This window comes from Rhinatrema bivittatum, chromosome 2, assembly GCF_901001135.1.
Source record: "Rhinatrema bivittatum chromosome 2, aRhiBiv1.1, whole genome shotgun sequence".
Lineage (NCBI taxonomy): Eukaryota > Metazoa > Chordata > Amphibia > Gymnophiona > Rhinatrematidae > Rhinatrema > Rhinatrema bivittatum.
Window position 1 is genome coordinate 809,866,575 of NC_042616.1, and position 22,381 is coordinate 809,888,955.

The window sequence follows — 22,381 nt, forward strand, 5'->3', positions numbered from 1 at the left end:
CCGTTTACCCAGACCCTTCACCCAGTCAGTTTTTGGCTATAACGAGTTTTTTCCTGACTTAGAGCTGATATACAGCAGAAGTAAATTAGCACCGGTAACAGCCCAACGCCCACTGCGGTCACCAGTTTTAAAATTGGGATTTACACACTCTGCCCCAGAATTACTTAAGAGATAGGGAGTAGGAAAGAAAAGGATGATGTTCCATATGGAGAGACAATCTTTATTGCATGACAAAAGGCCAGCTTAAATTATAAATGATATTACTAAGAGTGGAGAAGAAGCCTAATAGAGCAGTGGGCTGCAAACCAGGGAAGCCAGGTTTCAAATCCCAATACTGCTTCCTGTTTCCATCACCAGCCATACCATTCAATGTGGGTAATGGCTGTGGCCCACTCACAGCGCTCCATCTTGTGTAAATATGATCTGGCCCAAACCAACTGAATGAGACTCCAGAGCTCGTAGAGGTTGTATCTGCTGCTGCAGCACGAGCAAGTCATGGGGGTAGTGCCAATTTGAAATGGTGGGAGTACATTTTAGATGGAGTATACAGCCAGATAGGTTCAGACTCCACAGATTTGGGAACCCATCTGCCTTGCCCAATTACCGATAGTATCATCTCCACTGCTAATTCGCGTTGCTCTTGGGCCTCCATTTGTTCGGCCCAGGAGAATTTTCCGGTGTCACCGCCAGCCTTGCCCATAGGGGAGTCTTCCATTATGGCCTCCACCACATCTGGGGCGTCACTGCTTGCCATCATCTAGCTCCAATCGGCCTCTGTCTTTAGGGTAGGGGCTGCCTCTGGTGTTGATGATGCTGCTGGCGAAGGAGTTTTTTCCGACAACAAAGTCTTCAGCTGGATCATGCTACACAGGGACCTAGAGAGATCAGGTCCTGAAAGCCTAGAAGTCTGCTCACAGTGGTAGCGGACTCATGCCAATGAGCTCAAGAGCTGCCATGAGGCACTCTTAAAGTGTCCACGAGTTGCTTCACCACAGTGACCAGACTCCTGTGATCAGCTCAGACTCTTCTCATCTCCACCACAATCTGTTTGCACTGTCAGAAAAATTCCTCAGACACTGCCTTACAGCGTGTAGCTGGGACTCCAGTCACTGAACCAGGCTGAGGAGCTACAGGCAGGTCAGCAGAAGATGGTGGGAAGTGTCAAGGGAGATCTAGGCCTCCCTCATCCAGCAAGGGCTGATTAGCCCGAATCCCGACATCCCTAGATCTAGGGAAGAAAGGGGAGGAGGCCGTACCGGGATGGGGAGAGGAATGAATAGTACTGCTGGCCTGAGGCCTCCCATATTTTGGGGGGAGTAGTTGAACTGCCACCATTGAGTCCCCTCCAAGTGGTGATGGAAGGGATGCCGATCTTGCTGGCTGTTGCTCCTCCCCAACAATGGCATCAACTGCAAGAGCATCAGGAGGATCCAGGCCCTCATCATCATCATCTTCTGTTTCCTCTTCCTCCTCTAACAACAACAGGGAGATGTCATCTGTGAAGAGAACAGAAAATGTGTGTCATTTTGTGTTCTCATAAGCTCCAGGGTGTGATGTTCATGATCATACAAGCATTTAGAGAGCATTCTTTTTCACAGATAGGTGTAGGCAAAGGGAATTAATCCTAGCTGCAGGTCACCCACTTCACATAGGTGATGGCAAGGCCATAGAATGGTTATTTGAAATATGGAAGCTTCAGTTCAGCAGTATTTTACTAGAGATTGCCTCACTTGTGATATGGGCTCAGAGGTAGACTCTGGTGAGGTTAGTTACCATTGGGTTGTGGTTTACATAACCAGGTATCAAGGGCCATAATGCGGCACATAGGGTATTGGTGTTTATAGGATATGGACATATACTTTCAGTTGTAATAAATTTAGGAGTGGGTGCAAACACCCTACATGGTTTCTAGCTAGGCCGGAGAATGCCTTCCAAATAATGCTTCATGGCAGTAGTGCATATGATCCAGAGAAATGCCAAGGTCAAAGTTTGTTTGTTTAAGCTCAAATCAGAGACAGGGTTGTATTGAGTGGCAGGCCAATAGTATGGCTGGTGATGGAAACAGGACATAGACAGACCATGTGAAAATCTCCCTGATGGCCATATTACGAACTTACCTCCAACCCCATCCCACCTAGTACACAGCTAATCCAGCCATCTCTGTTTTCTCTGCCACACTCCCAGATGTTCTTCTTCAGGTTTTCAATCTATACAAAAGAATAGGAATACAAAGTTGAGTGTACACTGTAGCTGTTATTGCGATTGCCATACTGGTATGCATCTATGATGTCTGGCATGTGTAGCATGGCTCTTTGCAGTCTCTTAATGCACCTAGAAGCGGTGTGCTGCCACCAGACCCCAAAATACCCCAGAACAGAGATATTCCATGAACTCTCATGGTACCCCTTTTCATGAGGGAGCAAGCTGGGCAGTCCAGCCAGTGGGAATATCCCTTTCTGGTAATAGCTAATTAAAAAGGAATAACTCTTGTATAATAGAGAACACACAGCTTTGGGGAGTAACAGGAACTGTACAACAGGGCCAAATCTCTCCCTTCTGAAAGAAGGACATTGGTTTACTCTGCTATTGAGACCACCATTAAATCTGTTACATGCCCCGAGGAAATTCTAGCTCGTATCTGCACCTTTACTATGCTTATTACTATTGGTTTAAGTCATTCCTTATTATCGTTGCCTATGATTTCACTCTTGCATTATATTACATTGACAACATATGTACATTGATTATGCTATTAATGGAATGTACATCTGTTATTGTACTCATAGAAACCTATTGAATAATGCCTACCTTCTCGACCTGGCTTCTCACTAAAGCATACACCCTACCTCCCCTCCCTCCCTTCTGTGTCACCCTACCCCCCTGCCTATCTCTTCCCCCCCCTCCTCTCCTTCTCCCCCTCCCTGCTCAACTGTTAAATTATGTTATTCCCTATAATTGTACATATTGTATATACCTGCAAACTTTGCCTACTATAATTTATTAACCTAACTTTTTTCTTCTGTCACTTCCCCCCCCCTCCTTTTTTCCTCTTTTACCCTCTTGTAAATATGTTATTTTAATTTTAGTTTAAATCTTTATTTCCCCTACCGTTCCTTTACTCTCTAGTTATAATGCTTCAATATGTTTCAATTGTATTATGTTAAACATGTTCGATGTAAAGCGCCGCCACAGGCACTAGTTTCATGTTACGCTGTGAACCGATGTGATATCATTGATGAATGTCGGTATATAAAACTTTTAAATAAATAAATAAATAAATAAATAAATAAATAAATATAAGCCACATTGGGGCTTCTCCAGTCACCCACCATGCACACCCTAACTATCCCCTATCCCCAGCCCTTACCCCCCATCCCCACACCCCTATAGCCCCCTCAATGACCCACCCACACACTCTAAGCAGTCCCACCCCAGTGCACATACCCCTAAAGACCCCTAGTAACCCCCCACGCACACTCTAAACAACCCGTACCCCTAATAGCCACAGTCTACTTATCCTATGTGGGTATGATGCTTCATTTTTAAACTGGTGCTGCAGGCCTTTCCAGGCCTATTTGTTTTCCCGGAGGTTCCTCCATACCCTCCGGATGGAGAACATACCCCTTTTGTGTTCCAGCAATAGGAACACCAGGTGAGCATCATCCCTGGTGGTGAAATGAGGCTGGTAAGCTGGTGGTGGCATTGCAGAATGACCCTGCCCCGGAAGATCTGTAGGTTGCACATCATGGAAGCATACATGTATATGATACATGTGCAAAGTTAATTACAAACAAAAAATCACATGCAAATGCACAAGCAACGTGCATGTAAAAATTATGCATATTTAATATTGTGTGCATTATTATGTGCACATGATATAAATTTCATATACATGGGCTCGCGCATAATTCTTTTAAAGTTATTCTTCCAGGTTGCAAAATCTAGTCTTTGATGCTTGCACAAAGATTTAAGCCTAAAACTGGTAAATTACTACATTTTGATCAAACCGGTTTCTTAATTGATAGGTATAGCAAGCAATGCTAGACTGCTAACATAATTCAAATAGCTACAGGATTTAAACACCCTATTATAGCCTTATTACTTAATGCTGAAAATGCAATCAACTGTACTGAGCAGCAATATTTATTTAAAACTTTTGATTGGTTTACATGTGGGAATATATCAATATGTTGGAAATTATACACTATTGTCCATTAGCAAGTATTTTGGTAAACAACTACATTTCAAGGAATTTCCAGGTATATCATGGGACATATCAAGGGTATTCACCTTCATCCTATGAGGCTAAATTTAAAACCACTCCATGCAATCCCATATATGCATGTATATGGCTACACCAAGACCTACTACAGTATTTTATAACCTGCACGTATCAGGTACACACAGATTATAAAATACACTTATGTTTCATTTTGCACCAGTCTCTGCAGTACCTTGAAAGTATGTACTTTTCCTACCTATTTTTAAAACATACAAGTGTATATTTTATGCTCAAAAAAATATGACATGCTTGCATGGAGATTGGTATATTTTAAAACATGCACACATAATTTAAATCACCAGTTTGCCAAAACTTCCACCAGTTCTCCAGGCCAGTGAAACCATCCTAGTTCTTCACTCTGCACTCCCCCCCCCCCCCCCCAGTTCACCCAGACCTCCTACACAATCAATAGTAAACAATAGACGAGTCTGATATCAATTGTGCACGATAATTAGCAGATGTAAAATCACACAAATAGCTTGCTAAAAGTACACACATAAGTCTCTTATAAAATAGCAACATGCATGTATACCTCTTGGCCTCACCCCATAATGCCTCTAGATCACCCTTTTATTCTCCCGTACATGTGCGCACAAGTCTGAAAATATGTACATACTTTTGATGTTTATAAAATAGCGTATATGCAAGTACAAGCTACTTACACACGCATATGCGGATTTTACATGTGTAAATGTTTTGAAAATTCACTCCTATCTTTTTAACTTAGTGCTTGAGCCTCTTCTATTAGCTATTAGGCAGGATAACTCTTATGTCTGGGTTTTCTTTCTGTAAGGTTATCTGTAAATTGACTGCCTATTTTGATGATCAGTTCCCAATCTGCTGAAAATTATTCAGTCCTTTTCACAGTCATCAGATTATAAGATTACTTGAGACAAGTCAGGAGCAATGCCACTTAGTGTACATTGTTGGCAACATTATTGCTATAAAGCTCAGACCCAGAGGATTTTGGTATCATCATCAAAAAGACAAACCTTTCTGCTTGTGCTGCTTACCTCTCACTGGATCATCTGCCTGCTTTACATCACCTGGCCCAGCATGAGAGATGATTCAGGCTCTTTGCTGTTCCTGCTACCCGCTCCGATGTCATCTGTAGCCCAAGACCCCGCCCCCTTGCTAATGTCATTCAAGCAAGAGGGTTAAGAGCTAGTGGCTGGCGCCAGAGGCACTGTCGCACACATAAAGGAGCACAACAAGCTCCTTTGCTCCCTCGTGTGTGACAAATGCAGACAAGTGCATGGACCTTGATAGTGTGGATTATGGTGCCCTTACTACATCATCTTTCGAGCATAATATTCCAGTGATCACTAAGCGAGGTCAGTATGGTTATTTATTTGTTTGAAACAGCATTCTTTTATTCCTCAGTCATCTTGTCTTGTTCAAATTGCTTTTTCTACAGCAGGTCCATCCATCTGGAACAACCTCCCCTCAGAACTCAGAATGGAACCGTGCCTAACTACATTTAAAAAAAAACTCAAAACTTGGCTCTTCTTACAAGCCTTCCCTGATCCATCAAACGTTCACTAGATAACTACTCAGCTTTTGAATATGGAACTTCGCCCCGCCAATATTCACCTCATTTACTAGTTTGGACATATCACAATGTACTTAATTTAATACCTTCTTAAGGCTTCTCTTTTTCCAGCTGAACCAGCTTCCAAGTTCAAGGTCCTTGTTATTATGTAACTTTTTGCTTCTCTGCTCTTGTCTCTTACCACAAAATTTGCTCCTTATGTTATGTTACGTTATACTGATCTACCCCTGTTCGATGTAAACCGACCTGATATGGTATTCAACCTTGAAGGTCGGTATAGAAAAAATGTTAAATAAATAAATAAATTGATATTATTTTTTATTTGCTTATAGAGAAACAACCAGACTTTTTTTGTGTAACCGAGTCCTTATTACTTAATTCTGATTTCACCATTCTTAATCAAATCTGCCCAGCAAATTATACCTGTTTTTCTCTACCTAGGAAAAAGGTTAGAAGTGGGGGGGGGGGGGGTTATTGATCATCTACAAGTATATTTGAAAAGCAGAATTCGAAGATTTAGGTGGGGATTCACAGTATGAAATGTTATTGCTTGTTATTGCTGATTTTTCCATCTGTTTAATTTACTGTTCTCCATTTTTTGAGCAATTATTAGCTTCTAAAACTAACCTCAATTATATGATCATTTTAGAAGACTTCAATCTCCCAACTGGCAATTCTCATCCCTCTGCCCCACTGTATCTTGCTTTTGGATATTCTTGCCTCTCTAGGCTGGCATCAGTTAGTTAGGCCATACACTTGAACTTATTTTCGTTAATTACTCATACAAATCACGTAGCCTGGAGTCCATTCCTATTCAAAAAGTGCCCTGGTTGGATCATTCCTTAATTCGTTTTTCATTTTCTGCCCATTCCAATCCTAATACTCTGCCTGTAGTGTGTCATTCTCAAGTTCGTTGTGGCCATATTGATGTCACCCAGTTTGCTGATTGTTTTTCTTCTCACTTAACTCCTCAACCCATCCATTTGTATGATCTGATTATTTTCTGGAATGACTAACACCTCTGTGCTTGACTCAGTAGCACCTTTTAAACTCGTTAGGTCTTTTCAAAAGAAGTCCCAACCTTGGCTCACCTCTGATCTCAAATATTTACAAAGGACACTCAGATGTAGCGAACGTCAGTGGCATAAGTCACCTTCTCCCATTTTAGCATCTTATTTCAGGCTACTTTTGAATCAGTATCGTACACAAACTTTGAAAGCAAGCAAGGATTTCTACTCTAAACAGATCAGGCAAAATGGTTATAACCCCAAAGCTTTATTTCAGTTTGCCACACATTTTACTAGTACACCAAAATCATCTCAGTTTTTTCCTGATGATAATGTCCCTTCTGTGGAGTCTTTTTTGAGACATTTTAGACTTAAAATTGAGAACCTTAATTTAGGTTTCTCCAATGTTCCAGAATGGTACTCCATGACTCCTGAGTCTACTGACTCTACTTGGATGACTTTTTCAAATATTTCTCAAGTCAAGGTGAGTAATATCATTTCTGCTATGAACAAGCTGTATTGTCCAGAGAACAACTGTCCAGTGGTTTTATTTAAAGTTACGAAGGAGTCCGTCACACCTATTTTAGACTTCCATTGTCAACTTATCACTTGAGGCAGGCCATGTTCCTGATAGCATAAAAAAAGCAGTTGTCAAGCCTCTTTTGAAAACGTCGGGTCTGGATATTTCAGATCCAAGTAGTTATAGACCCATCTCTTCACTGCCATTTGTATCTAAGGTCATTGAGAGTATAGTTGCAACTTACAGATTTCATTGGAAAAAAAGAGGTACTTAACCCTCATCAGTTTGGTTTCAGACGTAGGATGAGTACGGAACAGTTACTGCTTTCCCTAAGTGATACATTTAAAAGAGGTTAGACAGTGGCTGTCAGTATCTTCTTGTGTCTTTAGACATTTCCGCTGCCTTTGACACCATGGATCATGCCATACTCCAGTATCAATTACAGGAATGTGGCATTGCAGGCAAAATACATGATTGGTTTATTTCTTATGTAAGTAATCGCTTACAGCAAATCAAATGTAAGAATGACTACTCACAGTGGTTTTTAATGAAAAGGATGCGCCTCAGGCTCTGCATTATCAACAGTATTATTTAACATCTATTTAGCCCTTAATATTAAATTGGTCACTAGTATCTTTGATGACGATAAAATGTACACTGATGATCTCCAATTTTTCATTCATCTTCATTACACTTGGCATGATACCATGGAGCACCTGCACATTTGTATGCCCTCCATTAGACAATGGTTACATCAAAAAATGTGTCTCTTAACATGGCAAAAATCAAATTTCTGTTAAATCAGTAGAACATGTTCTTTGAGCCAGCATACTTCTATTTCTTTTGAGAATCTGTCTTTCTCTACCTGTGAACTGATTAAAGATGTTGGTGTTAGATTGATTCTCATCTTTTGTTCCATACTCAAATTAAAGCCACCATTAAATCAGGGTTAGTTACCATTGGGTTGTGGTTTAACACCAAGATGGGAGAGTTAGAGTGCATAGCAACAAATGATGAGATTGACATAATTGGAATCACAGAGACTTGGTGGAAGGAGGATAACCAATGGGACAATGCTATATCAGGGTACAAATTATATCGCAATGATAGGGAGGATCAACTTGGTGGGGGGTGTGGCACTTTATGTCTGGGAGGGTATAGAGTTCAACAGGATAAAGATCATACAAGAGACTAAATGCTCAGTAGAATCTATATGGGTAGAAATCCCATGTGTATTGGGTAAGAGTATAATGATAGGAGTATACTACCGTCCACCTGGACAAAATGGTCAGACAGATGATGAAATGCTTAGAGAAATCAGGGAAGCTAACCAATTTGGCAGTGCAATAATAATGGGAGATTTCAGTTACCCCAATATTGACTGGGTAAATGTAACATCAGGACTTGCTAGAGACATAAAGTCCCTGGCTGTAATAAATGACTGCTTCATGGAGCAATTGGTTCAGGAACCAACAAGAGAGGGAGCTATTCTAGATTTAATTCTTAGTGGAACACAGGATTTGGTGAGAGAGGTAATGGTGGTGGGGCCACTTGGCAACAGTGATCATAACATGATCAAATGTAAACTAATAACTGGAAGGGGGACAATAAGTAAATCTGCAGCTCTAACACTAAACTTTCAAAAGGGAAACTTTGTTAAAATGAGGAAAATAGAAAAAAACTGAAAGGTGCAGCTGCAAAGGTTAAAAGTGTTCAACAGGCATGGACATTGTTTAAAAATACAATCCTAGAGGCACAGTCCATATGTATTCCACACATTAAGAAAGGTGGAAGGAAGGCAAAACGAATACCGTCATGGTAAAAAGGTGAGGTGAAAGAGGCTATTTTAGCCAAAAAAAACATCCTTCAAAAATTGGAAGAAGGATCCATCTGAAGAAAATAGGATAAAACATAAGCATTATCAAGTTAAGTGTAAAACATTGATAAGACAGGCGAAGAGAGAATTTGAATTGAAGTTGGCCACAGAGGCAAAAACTCATAATAAAAACTTTTTAAAATATATCCGAAGCAAGAAACCTGTGAGGGAGTCAGTTGGACCATTAGATGACAGAGGGGTTAAAGGGGCTCTTAGGGAAGATAAGGCCATTGCAGAAAGACTAAATGAATTCTTTGCTTCCGTGTTTACTAATGAGGATGTTGGGGAGATAGCAGTTCCGGAAATGGTTTTCAGGGGTGATGAGTCAGACGAACTGAACGAAATCACTGTGACCCTGGAAGATGTAGTAGGCCAGATTGACAAACTAAAGAGTAGCAAATCACTTGGACCGGATGGTATGCATCCTAGGGTACTGAAGGAACTCAAGAATGAAATTTCTGATCTATTAGTTAAAATTTGTAACCTATCATTAAAATCATCCATTCTACCTGAAGACTGGAGAGTGGCCAATGTAACCCCAATATTTAAAAAAGGCTCCAGGGGCGATCCGGGTAACTATAGACCAGTGAGCCTGACTTCAGTGCCGGGAAAAATAGTAGAAACTATTCTCAAGATCAAAATCGTAGAGCATATAGAAAGACATGATTTAATGGAACACAGTCAACATGGATTTACCCAAGGGAAGTCTTGCCTAACAAATCTGCATCATTTTTTTGAAGGGGTTAATAAACATGTGGATAAAGGTGAACCGGTAGATGTAGTGTATTTGGATTTTCAGAAGGCGTTTGACAAAGTCCCTCATGAGAGGCTTCTAAGAAAACTAAAAAGTCATCGGATAGGAGGCGATGTCCTTTCGTGGATTACAAACTCGTTAAAAGACAGGAAACAGAGAGTAGGATTTGTAGAATAGTGCACTGCATATATCCTGCACATATGTAGTTATAGCACTATGAAGCACTGATCATTGAACTTGCCAGAGAATCATCCAGCACAGATGACATCATTCCTGGAAGGATGGAACTAAGTTTGTTATTCTAACTGATAAGAAGAGGCCTGTGGCCTATAGTAAGAGCAAGCTAAAGTACACATGTTAAAACATATATCGATTGGCTATTAAAGGTAAAGGGTGTGGATTATGCAGATGACTGATAACAGCAGACCCCAGACCCTTTATAAGCTGATGCACACGTGAAGAACACTGAGCAGATTTTAAACAGACCTTGTACACCTTTGCTTGTACTAAATTCTTTCTGTATTTTTCTGCTCCTAGAGGAATTATCCGCCTTCCTCTATATAATTACCTGTATTAATAAACCCCTTTCTTTATTACCGTCTGAAGCTGGTATTTATTCTGTAATTAGACACAGGGTTCGCCCCTCTTTTAACAGATTAAATGGTCAATTTCCTCAGTAGAAAAGGGTAAACCGTGGAGTGCCTCAGGGATCTGTACTTGGAGCGGTGCTTTTCAATATATATATAAATGATCTGGAAAGGAATACGATGAGTGAGGTTATCAAATTTGCGGATGATACAAAATTATTCAGAGTAGTTAAATCACAAGCGGATTGTGATACATTACAGGAGGACCTTGCAAGACTGGAAGATTGGGCATCCAAATGGCAGATGAAATTTAATGTGGACAAGTGCAAGGTGTTGCATGTAGGGAAAAATAACACTTGCTGTAGTTACACGATGTTAGGTTTCATATTAGGAGCTACCACCCAGGAAAAAGATCTAGGTATCATAGAGGATAATACTTTTAAATCGTCGGCTCAGTGTGCTGCAGCAGTCAAAAAAGCAAACAGAATGTTAGGAATTATTAGGAATAAATAATAATAAATATTATTAGGAATAAATTATTAGGAATAAATAAATGGTTAATAAAACAGAAAATGTCATAATGCCTCTATATCGCTCCATGGTGAGACCGCACCTGGAATACTGTGTACAGTTCTGGTCGCCGCATCTCAAAAAAAATATAGTTGCGATGGAGAAGGTACAGAGAAGGGCAACCAAAATGATAAAGGGGATGGAACAGCTCTCCTATGAGGAAAGGCTGAAGAGGTTAGGGCTGTTCAGCTTGGAGAAGAGACGGCTGAGGGGGGATGTGATAGAGGTCTTTAAGATCATGAGAGGACTTGAACGAGTAGATGTGAATCGGTTATTTACACTTTCGAATAATAGAAGGACTAGGGGGCATTTCATAAAGTTAGCAAGTAGGACATTTAAGACTAATCGGAGAAAATTAGTAGTAGGCAGGGTATGCAGAGTTCAGGAACAGAACCTTGATGGTAACACTCACACAATAGTCTCTAGAAGTAGTCCAGGTGTTGGAAAGAGTTAGGCCCTCGAGGAGCAAGTACCTGGTTCCAGGGAAAGCTCTGAGATAGAGAAGGTGACTCACTGGTGTAGTAGGCAGCCATGACTTCCAGGCAGAATAAGTATTCCGCAACCAGTCCGGGAACATGGGCCCTCGAGGAGCAAGTACCGGTTCCTGACTGTGACCTGAAAAACATTGAGAGAGCGAGGCCCCCGAGGAGCGGGTACCCCGGGTAAGTCCGAGGAGGCAGAGCAGCTTGGGTAGAGTAACCCGATTGCTGACTCGATTAGTTAGTGATTTCTGAGACCTTATATATCTGGTACAGATGACATCATCTCAGAGGGATGCCCCTGAGATTCGCGCCACTGCTGGTACATCAGTCGGGGTAGCACCGTGCACGCGCCCTTAGGCTCTAGTGAATCATGGCGGTTAGCAGAGTCAAGCCACTCCGGGGACGCCAGAGGGAGTCGGCAGAATGATGCCACGGCAGCCAACACTCCATTTGAGCAAGAGGGAGTCACCAAGGAGGTAAGGAGGGCGGTGTGGCGTAAAAACCATCTCCGGAACTGGTATCTCTCCAACATCCTCATTAGTAAACACGGAAGCAAAGAATTAATTTAGTCTTTCTGCAATGGCCTTATCTTCCCTAAGAGCCCCTTTAACCCCTTGGTCATCTAATGGTCCAACCGACTCCCTCACAGGTTTCTTGCTTCGGATGTATTTAAAAAAGTTTTTATTATGAGTTTTTGCCTCTATGGCCAACTTCATTTCAAATTCTCTCTTCGCCTGTCTTATCAGTGTTTTACACTTAACTTGACAATGCTTATGTTTTATCCTATTTTCTTCAGATGGATCCTTCTTCCAATTTTTGAAGGATGTTTTTTTTGGCTAAAATAGCCTCTTTCACCTCACCTTTTAACCATGTCGGTAATCATTTTGCCTTCCTTCCACCTTTCTTAATGTGTGGAATACATATGGAATGTGCCTCTAGGATTGTATTTTTAAACAATGTCCATGCCTGTTGAACACTTTTAACCTTTGCAGCTGCACCTTTCAGTTTTTTTCTAACTATTTCTAACTATTTTCCTCATTTTATCAAAAGTTTCCCTTTTGAAAGTTTAGTGCTAGAGCCAAGGATTTGCTTACTGTCCCCCTTCCAGTCATTAATTCAAATTTTATCATATTATGAACACTATTGCCAAGGGGCCCCACCACCGTTACCTCTCACACCAAATCCTGCGTTCCACTGAGAATTAGATCTAAAATTTCTCCCTTTCTCGTTGGTGCCTGAACCCAATTCTCCATAAAACTGTCATTTATTCCATCCAGGAACTTTATCTCTCTAGCAAGTCCTGATGTTAAACTTACCCAGTCAAAGATGGCGGCGTAGAGAGGCCGTTGAATGCAGGCTGCCCATGAATCTTGATTTCCTGAACTGTTTTCGCTTACCATGCCATCTAAGAGAAAGGGGAAGGTCAGGATTTCCCCCCAGAACCCTTACCTCCTCCTGGGCAACTGGATATCCTGCGATTCATGAGCCAGCCAGTACACGAGGGAGCCGGTGAATCCGATGTGAGTCTCTGCGGGGGAGAGCAGGGATCTCCGGCGGACGAGGCATCCCTCAGCCCTGACCTCCATCCGCCTCCGGCAGAGCGTGACCCCGGCAGGGACGCTCCCCAGTCGCATACCAATGACGCGGTAGGAGCGACTGGGGTGGAGGGAGCATTTCCTTTTTGCGTGCTGGAAATAGAGAATTCTCCCTCTGCTGGAGCGGAACAAATCTCTGGCGTGGGAGGCTCGGAAGCAGACTGGCCCAGAGATTCTCCAGAGAGGAGAGTTGAGGAGGCCCTGTGGCTAGTAGCCAGTGTTTAACATCGAACAGTGTGCTTGGTGAGTCACTGCAAGTTCCAGCAAGACCGGAGGCAGTGACCCTTGAGGCACTGTGTGACTTACTGGCAAGCTACGGGTCATCTATGAGACGTCTAGAGAATAAAATGGACTCTCTCACCTACAATTTTCAACAAAAAATCCTTGGGATTCAATAACAGGCCAGTATGACTTCTAATAGGATCTTGGAGGCTGAAAATAAAATTCAGTCCATCCAAGCATTAAATGTGATTACTATTGGCCGCATGTATCCTTTAAAATCCGGGGTCGGCGCACACAAAGCTATGCAAAATCGGCAGCCTGTGTGCGCCGAGCCGTGCAGCCTGCCTCCGTTCCCTCCAAGTCCACTCTGAAATCGGAGCAGCCTCGGAAGGAACTTTACATCCACCCCCCGCACCTTCACCTCCCTTCCCCTACCTATCCCACCCCCCCAGCCGAGGCAGGCGTAACTTGCGTGCGCCGGGCCAGCTGCCAGCGCGCAATTCCCTGGCCCAGGAGCAGTTTCGGAGGCTTCGGCCACCCCCCGAAACGCCCCAGGCCAGAACCACGCCCACGGCCCTGCCCCCGGATGGTGCGCTGCCGCGACACGCCCCCCCCCCCAGGCATAGGCTCGGCGCGCACAGGGGGAGTTTGGGGCGGGTTTTCGGGAGGTACGCGCATATCTTACGTGCATACTCCTTTGAAAATCTGCCCCAGAGCGTTTGGCGCATGAACCCAGGACTCACCAAGGACCATACATTTTGTGAGCTGTTATGAACTAAATGGAAAGAATATTGCCAGTTCAATGATGCCTCAGAAATTACCCCCACGATCCTATGGAAAGCGGGGAAAACAGTTATATGGGGGAATTATTGACATATGTGCTTAAAAAAAGATGCAGAGATCCTTCGCCTCACCAATTTGTTTAATGACCTAAAGCGAATTCATGTATCTTCAGTGTCTGAGAGTCATAAGAGGAATTTGGATGCCATTAGGGGTTCCCTGAATCACTTGCTGGACCTGAAAGCTTGCTGTTCTCTCAATTTCTTTAAATTTCAGTTTTACAAATTGGCTTAACAAAGCAGGGAATATGATGTCATGCCTGCTGAAAGGTGTGAGGCTAAAAACATACATTACGGGTATAAGAGATGTCGCAGGAATTCCTCTGCCTGACTCAAATAAGATCTTGGAAATATTTCGGGCTTATTATCAAAATTTGTATAGTGCTGGGCTTTTTAACCAGAAGGACAGAGAGAATTTTTTCAGGATATATCGCTACCTAAAGTCTCCCAGGAGCAACTGGCAAAATTAAACATGCCCATTGCGGAGACAGAGGTGTTTAGGGCTATCACTCACCTTAAAGGGGGGAAGGCAGTACTACTGCCTCTTCAGCATATGTACAACTATGCTCTTCAGCATGGCTTTGCGTCCTCACCCACGAACCAAGCAGTTATCATAGAGTTACCTAAGAAGGGGAAGGACTTGGGAAGTCCTGCATTTTAGCCCATAATCCTGCCTAAATGTGGATGTTAAAATGCTACCCTCTATTTTAACAAGGCTGAGGATTATGGTTTCTTTTTTGGTTGGCCCGGATCAGACGGCTTTTGTGGCGAGTAGACACGGAGCTAATAATGTCCAAAAAGTGCTGGCGATTTTTAGTAATAATATGCTATCTTCAGAAAACAGCTTGATTCTCAACTTAGATGCTGAGAAAGCATTCGATAACGTCAGTTTCTAACTTAAGATTTTCTCTGCTTTGCACTGTAGGTAAGTATTGTGAAAAAGAACAAGCACTGTAAGAGAGGGGTATCAGGAAGGGGGAGACTATGAATGGGCACAATTGGAGGTAGATAAGAGGGTGGGAGGATATTGGGGACAGGACTTTGAGGGTGGGAAGCATTATGGGGAAGTATTCTGTGTGGTTATAAAACAAAATGCTGTAAGATAAGAATGCACAATTGATGATGATGTTCTCAATGCATACTGGATATACGTTTTTGGTAACACTATGTTTTTGGTGGTTATATGCATTTGTTTTGTTCTCTGTCTTAATAAAAATGATTTTGAAAAAAAAAGAAGCATAGAAGATGTCATCAGATAAGGGCTACTTAGCTCACCTACAGGCCGATTCAGTAAAAGTCGCAGGAGAGCGGGCGAGCGCCCGCTCTTCTGTGCGCGCAATTCAGGGGGAAAGAATATGCTAATGAGGGCCTGCGGTAAAAGGCGCTAGGGATACTAGCGTGTCCCTAGCGCCTCCTTTTTGACAGGAGCAGCGGCTGTCAGCGGGTTTGACAGCCGACGCTCAATTTTGCCGGCATCAATTCTCGGACCCGCTGACAGCTACGGGTTCGGAAAATGGACACCAGCATAATTGATCATCCGTCTTCCGACCCACGGGCCGCCAGCCGATTTCATTTTTTTTTTTTTTTAATTTTTGATTTTTTTTAAATTTTGGGACCTCTGACTTAATATCGCTATGATATTAAGTCGGAGGGTATACAGAAAAGCAGTTTTTTCTGCTTTTCTGTACACTTTCCTGGCACCAGCAGAAATTACCGGCAGCCTTTGGGCAGGCGTTAATTTCTGAAAGTAAAATGTGCGGCTTGGCTGCACATTTTACTTACTGTATCGCACGGGAATAACTAATAGGGCCATCAACATGCATTTGTATGTTGCGGGCGCTATTATTTTTGGGGGGGGGGGGGGGGGTTGGATGTGCGTTTTCGACGCGCTATTACCCCTTACTGTATATGGGGTAAAGCTAGCAAGTCGAAACCACACATCCAAACGCGGGCTAACAGTGCGCTCCACCGGAGTGTATTGTACTGTATCGGCCCGCTAGTGTTCCCAGATATGCCTGCCTATTTCCCGAGTATATTGAAACCTCAATTTTCAGCTTCTGAACTTAACTTCATTAAAATACAGAGATGTAACATAAATATGAGGCACATGGGGGCACTGCTGTTTTCTGTTTGAAGGAGCCCCCGGTGAGCTGTTTCTTGCTTGTTTGAACTTTCCCGCTTGCCGTGAACCGGTGGGAGGAGCCGACACAGGACGCCCATAAGTTCAGCGTTGGGATGCTCCCAAGCGCTGCTGTTTTCTGGCTGAAGGAGTCCCCGGTGAGCTGTTTCTTGCTTGTTTGAACTTTCCCACTTGCCGTGACACTGGTGGGAGGAGCCGACATAGGACGCCCATAAGATCGGCGTCCTTAGGCACGCCTCTGCGGCCGGCGCACCACCAAAACTGCGCGTGCCTAAGTGGCGCGCGGCTTTGTTCGGCTTAGTTCGGATTTGAGAGGATGAGAGAGGGGAATTTTTGGTCCGGGAAACAGCCATCACAGAGGCGAAATAAACGCATTGTCAGTGGGAAAACGGACAAACTGCAGGTGTGGTAAAATCTTTTTCTTTGCTTGGTCATACCTCCAGAACGGAAGAGGAAAGTCAGGGTGTTTCCCTCCCTACCCCTCCCGATACTCTCACAGCAGGAAATTGTTCGTTTTATGACTACTCCAGCACTGAAACCGGCAGCCAAAGAATCTGCTGATTTAGGCCAAATGGAAGGACGGTCTGAATCCATGGAGGAGGCTTCGCTGAGTCCCAATCTAGGATTACCACCGGAGTAGAGAGCTGTTGAGAGTACTCTGGGATGTTCACAAGTACAACCTATGGCTCTTGGGTCACAGACGCCGATTGGTAAAGGCGCAGGGGATCCAAGTATAGAAAGAGTTAATCTGAGCTCGATGGGAGATCTAAGGGCACAGACTACTTAGGAAACTGAGCTAGATAAAGAAAATCAAGCAATGGGAGGCGAGGACATATCAGAGACCTTGACACGCCCCACAGTGGTCACACTGGAGTTATTATGGGATATGATGGCATTGATGACATCCAATTTAAAAGGGCTAGAAAGAAAAATGGACTCTATTGCAGGGAATAATACTCAGGAAATAACGGATATCCAAAGCGCTTTAAATAATTCAGAAAGTAGAATTAAAACATTAGAGGAAATGGGGAAAAAGAATGTAGAATTTCAAGTTGCTACTGTTAAAGATAGGGATTTTCTATCCAGGCGTATTGAAATGTTTGAGAACAATGCTAAACGATTGAATCTTCGTATATTTAATTTTCCTCGTGTAGTAGGTGAAGTTCCAATTGAAACTTTACATAGATTTCTTAAAGAAGTATTGTCTTTTTCTGAAAGTGAATTGCCTGAGATTAGTTATTGCTATTTCTTACCAAAGAGAAACCCCAGAGGAGATGCCCTTTCAAGGGAATCTCACAAACTTTCTAGAAAGTACAAGTAACCAGATAATTGATCAGGGTTTATTATTGGTTTCTTTTATGACTCCATCAGATTTAAATAAAGTGATGAAGCAATATTTTAGTAAATATCCCATCTTTTTTCATGAAGGTACGGTAAAGATTTTTCCTGATCTATCAGTAGCCACACAGTTAAGAATAAAGAGCTTCTTGGCTTTTCGCCAAGAAGCTATTACTATTGGATATTCGTTTACACTGCGTTATCCCTGTAAGTGTATAATTAAAAAACAACAAGATATGTTTATTTTTTTCGTGCCTGATCATTTAAAAATTTTTATTGAACAAAGAAGGTCAGCCGTAGTATCCTCTATACCCAGTGAATAATTGTATGTTTGTGCTGGAAATTAGGCAAAAGAAATTTTCTGTTATATTATCTCCCCTTTGTTACCAAGCCTCTGGTCTTTTAAGTTGTTGATTAGAAAACTTACTATTGATTATATCATAAATCAGATTGAATATACTTTGAAAATGTTGTTGTGAAACCGTGTTTTGATTATGAATTAAATGTTCTGTAAATTATTTGAAAAATCAATAAACATATAATTAAAAAAAATATGAGGCACATGATGTGGTCAAGAATGAGACTGCATCCAATCTGTGTGAGCCTGATTTTAAACCGGTGGACTATTGCTAGGTGAGTGCATACATGCACTTCGTACCTGTTTGTTTTATGTGAAATATTTTTTCATGTTTCTCTCTCCCCAGCCTCACTGCTAAAACTGTGGTATCGAGAACTGGAGGAACCTCTTATCCCCCATGAGTTCTATGAACAGTGCATCACCCACTATGAGAATCCTGAGGCGGCAATCTCAGTCATCCACTCTCTGCCTAGGATCAACAAGATGGTGCTCTGCTACCTCATCCGCTTCCTACAGGTAAGACATCCAGGTCTTATTTTCAATCTTGGTTCCTGCTTCCTGTGCATGTGTGGAATACAGGAGGCAGAGTATTCATATCCTCTAAGGTTGTGGACTCAGACCTCACTCTAAAAGTGACAACTGCTAATCAGCTCAGATCAGGAAATGGACTTCGACAGGACTGGCAGAACCCACTGTGCATTTGCACTGGGCAATAGCTCCATGAGGGTGGCATTTTACAGCTGAGCAGAGAGATGCAACCCAATTTATCCTCACTCTACCCTGAAAATCCTGGCACTGCTACTGCCACTGTTTTTCTTTGTTCCCCACGGCTCTGATATCATTGCTGCTTATCTCCTGGTGGCCCCAGCACCAGTTCCCTCCTGCTGCCCCTGCCCAGAAGGAGAAGTGGTACTTAATACAATATGCTTCGTATGAGGAACAGGGCCAGTCTCGCGATTTGAGCTGCAAGATGTATGAGGATCTGTGCTGCTCATACCATGAGACTAGCCCTGTGCAGAAAGGAAGTTGATTTAATACTAAGAGGTGCTTCTCCTGCAAGCTGGAAAGGAGGAACAGGAGAGTAGGTCAGGTGCACTGGAAATGGGGGGGGGGGGGGGGGGGAGTGCAGGTCAGAGAGATTTGAGAGGTGGAGGAAAAGGAGCATGATGAGAGCTTCAAAGTGGGAAAGAGAGCACAGTGAGAGCCTTTCAGGGATAAGGAAAAGCTTTCTGGGACTTAGGGGGTTGGAAGACTAAACTTGGAATAGGGCTATAGAGAAAGAGAAAGGATAGGGGAGACAGGAGAGAAGACCCAGGATGGGGGCAGAGGGATGCAAGGAGAAGGATATACAGAGATAGAGGAGGAGAACTGGAGATAGAGTGATAGAGAAATAAGAGGATGGGGTGGGGATCACAGCAAAAGAGAGAGAGGGAAGACCCTAGATATAGGGGAGGTAACCACAGAACAGAGAGGATCATGGGAGGGAAGGCCAGACTTTACCAGAGATCCATTTGTGGGAGGAGAGTTACCAGGGATGGGAATATGGATAGATCTTTTGGGAGAGGGGATGTGAATAGAACTTCCCAGGTGTGGAGACCTATGAGGAGAGCTCTCTGAATGTCAAATGAGGGAAGGTCAAACCTGGAAGGGGGGGCACAGGTAGAAGGAAAACAAGGGAGGCAGAAGGAGAGAGGATGGGAAGGGAGGGATGTAAGGAGGAGAGATTGAAGGACAGGAAGAGGGGGAGATAGAGATCTGGGGAAGGGGGGGCAAGGCAGAGGAGAGAGAAGGGAAACTATGGACTGAGGGAAAGAAGACTGTGAGTGAAGGGAGAAGGATAACAGACTCTTGATGGGGCAGAGAAAGACCACCTGGAATAGAGGGGAAAGGAGAGGGATAACCCTGGATTGTGGAGGGGGTGAATGGGGCAGGGAATGAATCCAGGAAGATAACAAGCAAGGGGATGAGGCATGGAAGAGAGAGCATAGGATGAAAGAGGAGGACTGGTGAATGGAGAGCAGGTAGGAAGGGGATATAAGTAGGAAGAGAAGAAAGGAGAGAAGGAAGAGAACATATTAAAATATCTGCTCTGTAGGAAAGAGACAGAAGGGCAAGAGAGAAAGGAAACAGAAAATACAAAAGAATGGGGGGGAGGAAATGACATCACCATTCAGGATGGCAGCTTGAGATCATGCTCCTCTAACCAGCGGGCTAATCTTTTCGATATCAAAGGCATCCGAGCAGTATTCGTTGCCCTGTATATTGATATAGAGCTGGGTAGTATAATAATGTTGGTTAAAAAGAAGTCCGTGGACTTTTACAAGTTTTCTTAATCAAAATTGGATGAGAGTGCCAAGGCCGACTCAGAGAACATGGCAGCTGAGGACTCTTCCGAGCCTGCAGCGTACTCAGAAAGTGGGTCTCTTACTATTGGAGCCAACCTACCTACCTGAGCAGAGATGGGCACATGGTTCGGTGATCTATGACAGGACATAAAGTCCTATAAACAGGAAATAATGTCCTTAATTTCGGAGCTGCGAGAAGAAATCTTGGACTTGGGTCACAGGATAGATGAAACGGAACTGCAGGTGGATTCGCAAGCGGAGGATTGGAAGCCCTTACAGAAAGATTTTGCAGCTACGCAATCTGAATGTCAATTCTTATCTGAAAAATTGGAGGATCTTGAAAATAGATCATGAAGGAGCAACTTATGCTTCCATGGCAAGCCTGAATCCTCTGATTATTCCAACTTCACTGCTGTAGTAGTGAAGAGCTGAGAGAGCTTGCTAAATGAGAGGGAAAGCTCCACGACATCCCCTGCTCGTACTATAAAACTGGAGAGAGCCCACCACTCTTTGGGCCCCAAGACTGCAAATAAACCCAGGGATATCATAGCATGTTTCCACTCCTTCGCACTTAAAGAACGAATTTCCAATGCAGTGAGAAAGGAGAAGTCTTGGAAATGGGAAAAGCTCGATATCTCTATATACACAGACATTAACTCCACTACTCTATGGAAAAGGCAGGAGTTCCGCAAGATCTCTAGTGTACTGCGATCCTAAAATGTGTGATATCAGTGGCTCCATCCTTTCGGGCTTTGGTTCACCATTCGAGATATTTCGCATTAGGCCAAAACTATGGATAAAGCAATTGTGATTCTGCAAGACGCTAGTTATGCTATCCTGCCGTGGCGGCCTAAGTCGAAGCCCCCGCTGCCACCTTGAACTTAGACTTCTTTTTTGGGCTTGGTGACTCTTGCTTGCTACCGGGGTTGAAAAATTGTCTTTAGATTTCACTATTGCTAAGACATTGACTTTTTGTTGTAATAGATAGATCATGTTTTTATTTAGATTTATATTCCACTTTTTTTCAGCGCTTCAAAATGGATTACATTCAGGTACTGTAGGTATTTCCCTATCCCCAGAGGGCTTAGAATCTAAGGGGGTCATTTATCAAAATGTGCTAAGGCATTTTCGCATGCGTTAAGGGCTTATCGCATGCGAAAAGCCTCATTAATGCATGCGATAGTCCTTTACCGCATGCGAAAACGTCTTTATCACATGCGATAGCACCATATCGTATGGTGTGATGCAAATTTCAAAAAGAGGAGTGGGCCAGGTTTGCCAAATGCTATTGCACAGACTTAATAGCAATTTTAACTACACCTTTTTGAATAGTGTTAAACTGTGTGATAGCTTGCATTACTGGGTGGTAAGGTTTTATTGCATTGTGTGATGTCTCCAGAAAGGCCTGGGAGGGAGGGAGGGAGGGAGGGAGGGAGAGAGAGAGAGAGAGAGAGAGAGAGAGAGAGAGAGAGAGACTAGCCATAGTGTTCTCTCCCTAGATAGGAATTTGTATCCCTATAATAGGCCCACCTAGTAACTCGAGGTAAGATTTAGGTATTAGTGTAGGCGGTTAAGGGCCACTTTGACATTCAATGTGAGACGTACGAACAGAACAGTGGTCTCTTGTGAAGATTTGATGGCCTTCGGAGTGAGGAAACTCATTCCAAGATGAGATTTGGGCAATGTTCTCTCCACCTAGCTTGATGTTACCCAGGTAGAGTGTCCATTGCCCAGGCAGAGAACATTGCCCAAATCTCATCTTGGAATGAGTTTCCTCACTCCAAAGGCCATCAAATCTTCACAAGAGACCACTGTTCTGCTCTCTCTCTCTCTCATTAACAATGGTCCCCCAGTGGCTGAACAAATTGTGATAAACTGTATATTAGCATAAAACACACCCCTTTTGCTATCGCA

General features: G+C 43.1%; 1 protein-coding gene and 1 long non-coding RNA gene across 4 annotated transcripts in view; one reads left to right on the forward strand and one right to left on the reverse strand.

Annotated features, from left to right (window-relative positions):
• Positions 1-22,381, forward strand: part of ARHGAP39 (Rho GTPase activating protein 39) — a 725,782-nt gene that overhangs the window by 694,601 nt on the left and 8,800 nt on the right. For all 3 annotated transcript variants that reach the window (XM_029592209.1, XM_029592211.1, XM_029592212.1), the window contains one exon: positions 18,469-18,638. In XM_029592209.1, coding sequence (XP_029448069.1) covers positions 18,469-18,638 — 170 coding nt within the window. The remainder of the gene's footprint in view (positions 1-18,468; positions 18,639-22,381) is intronic.
• Positions 238-5,411, reverse strand: LOC115085792. The gene is made up of 3 exons (XR_003854963.1): positions 5,296-5,411; positions 2,118-2,207; positions 238-1,496 (listed from the first exon to the last, which is right to left on the reverse strand). It is a non-coding gene; the product is annotated as an uncharacterized LOC115085792 (long non-coding RNA).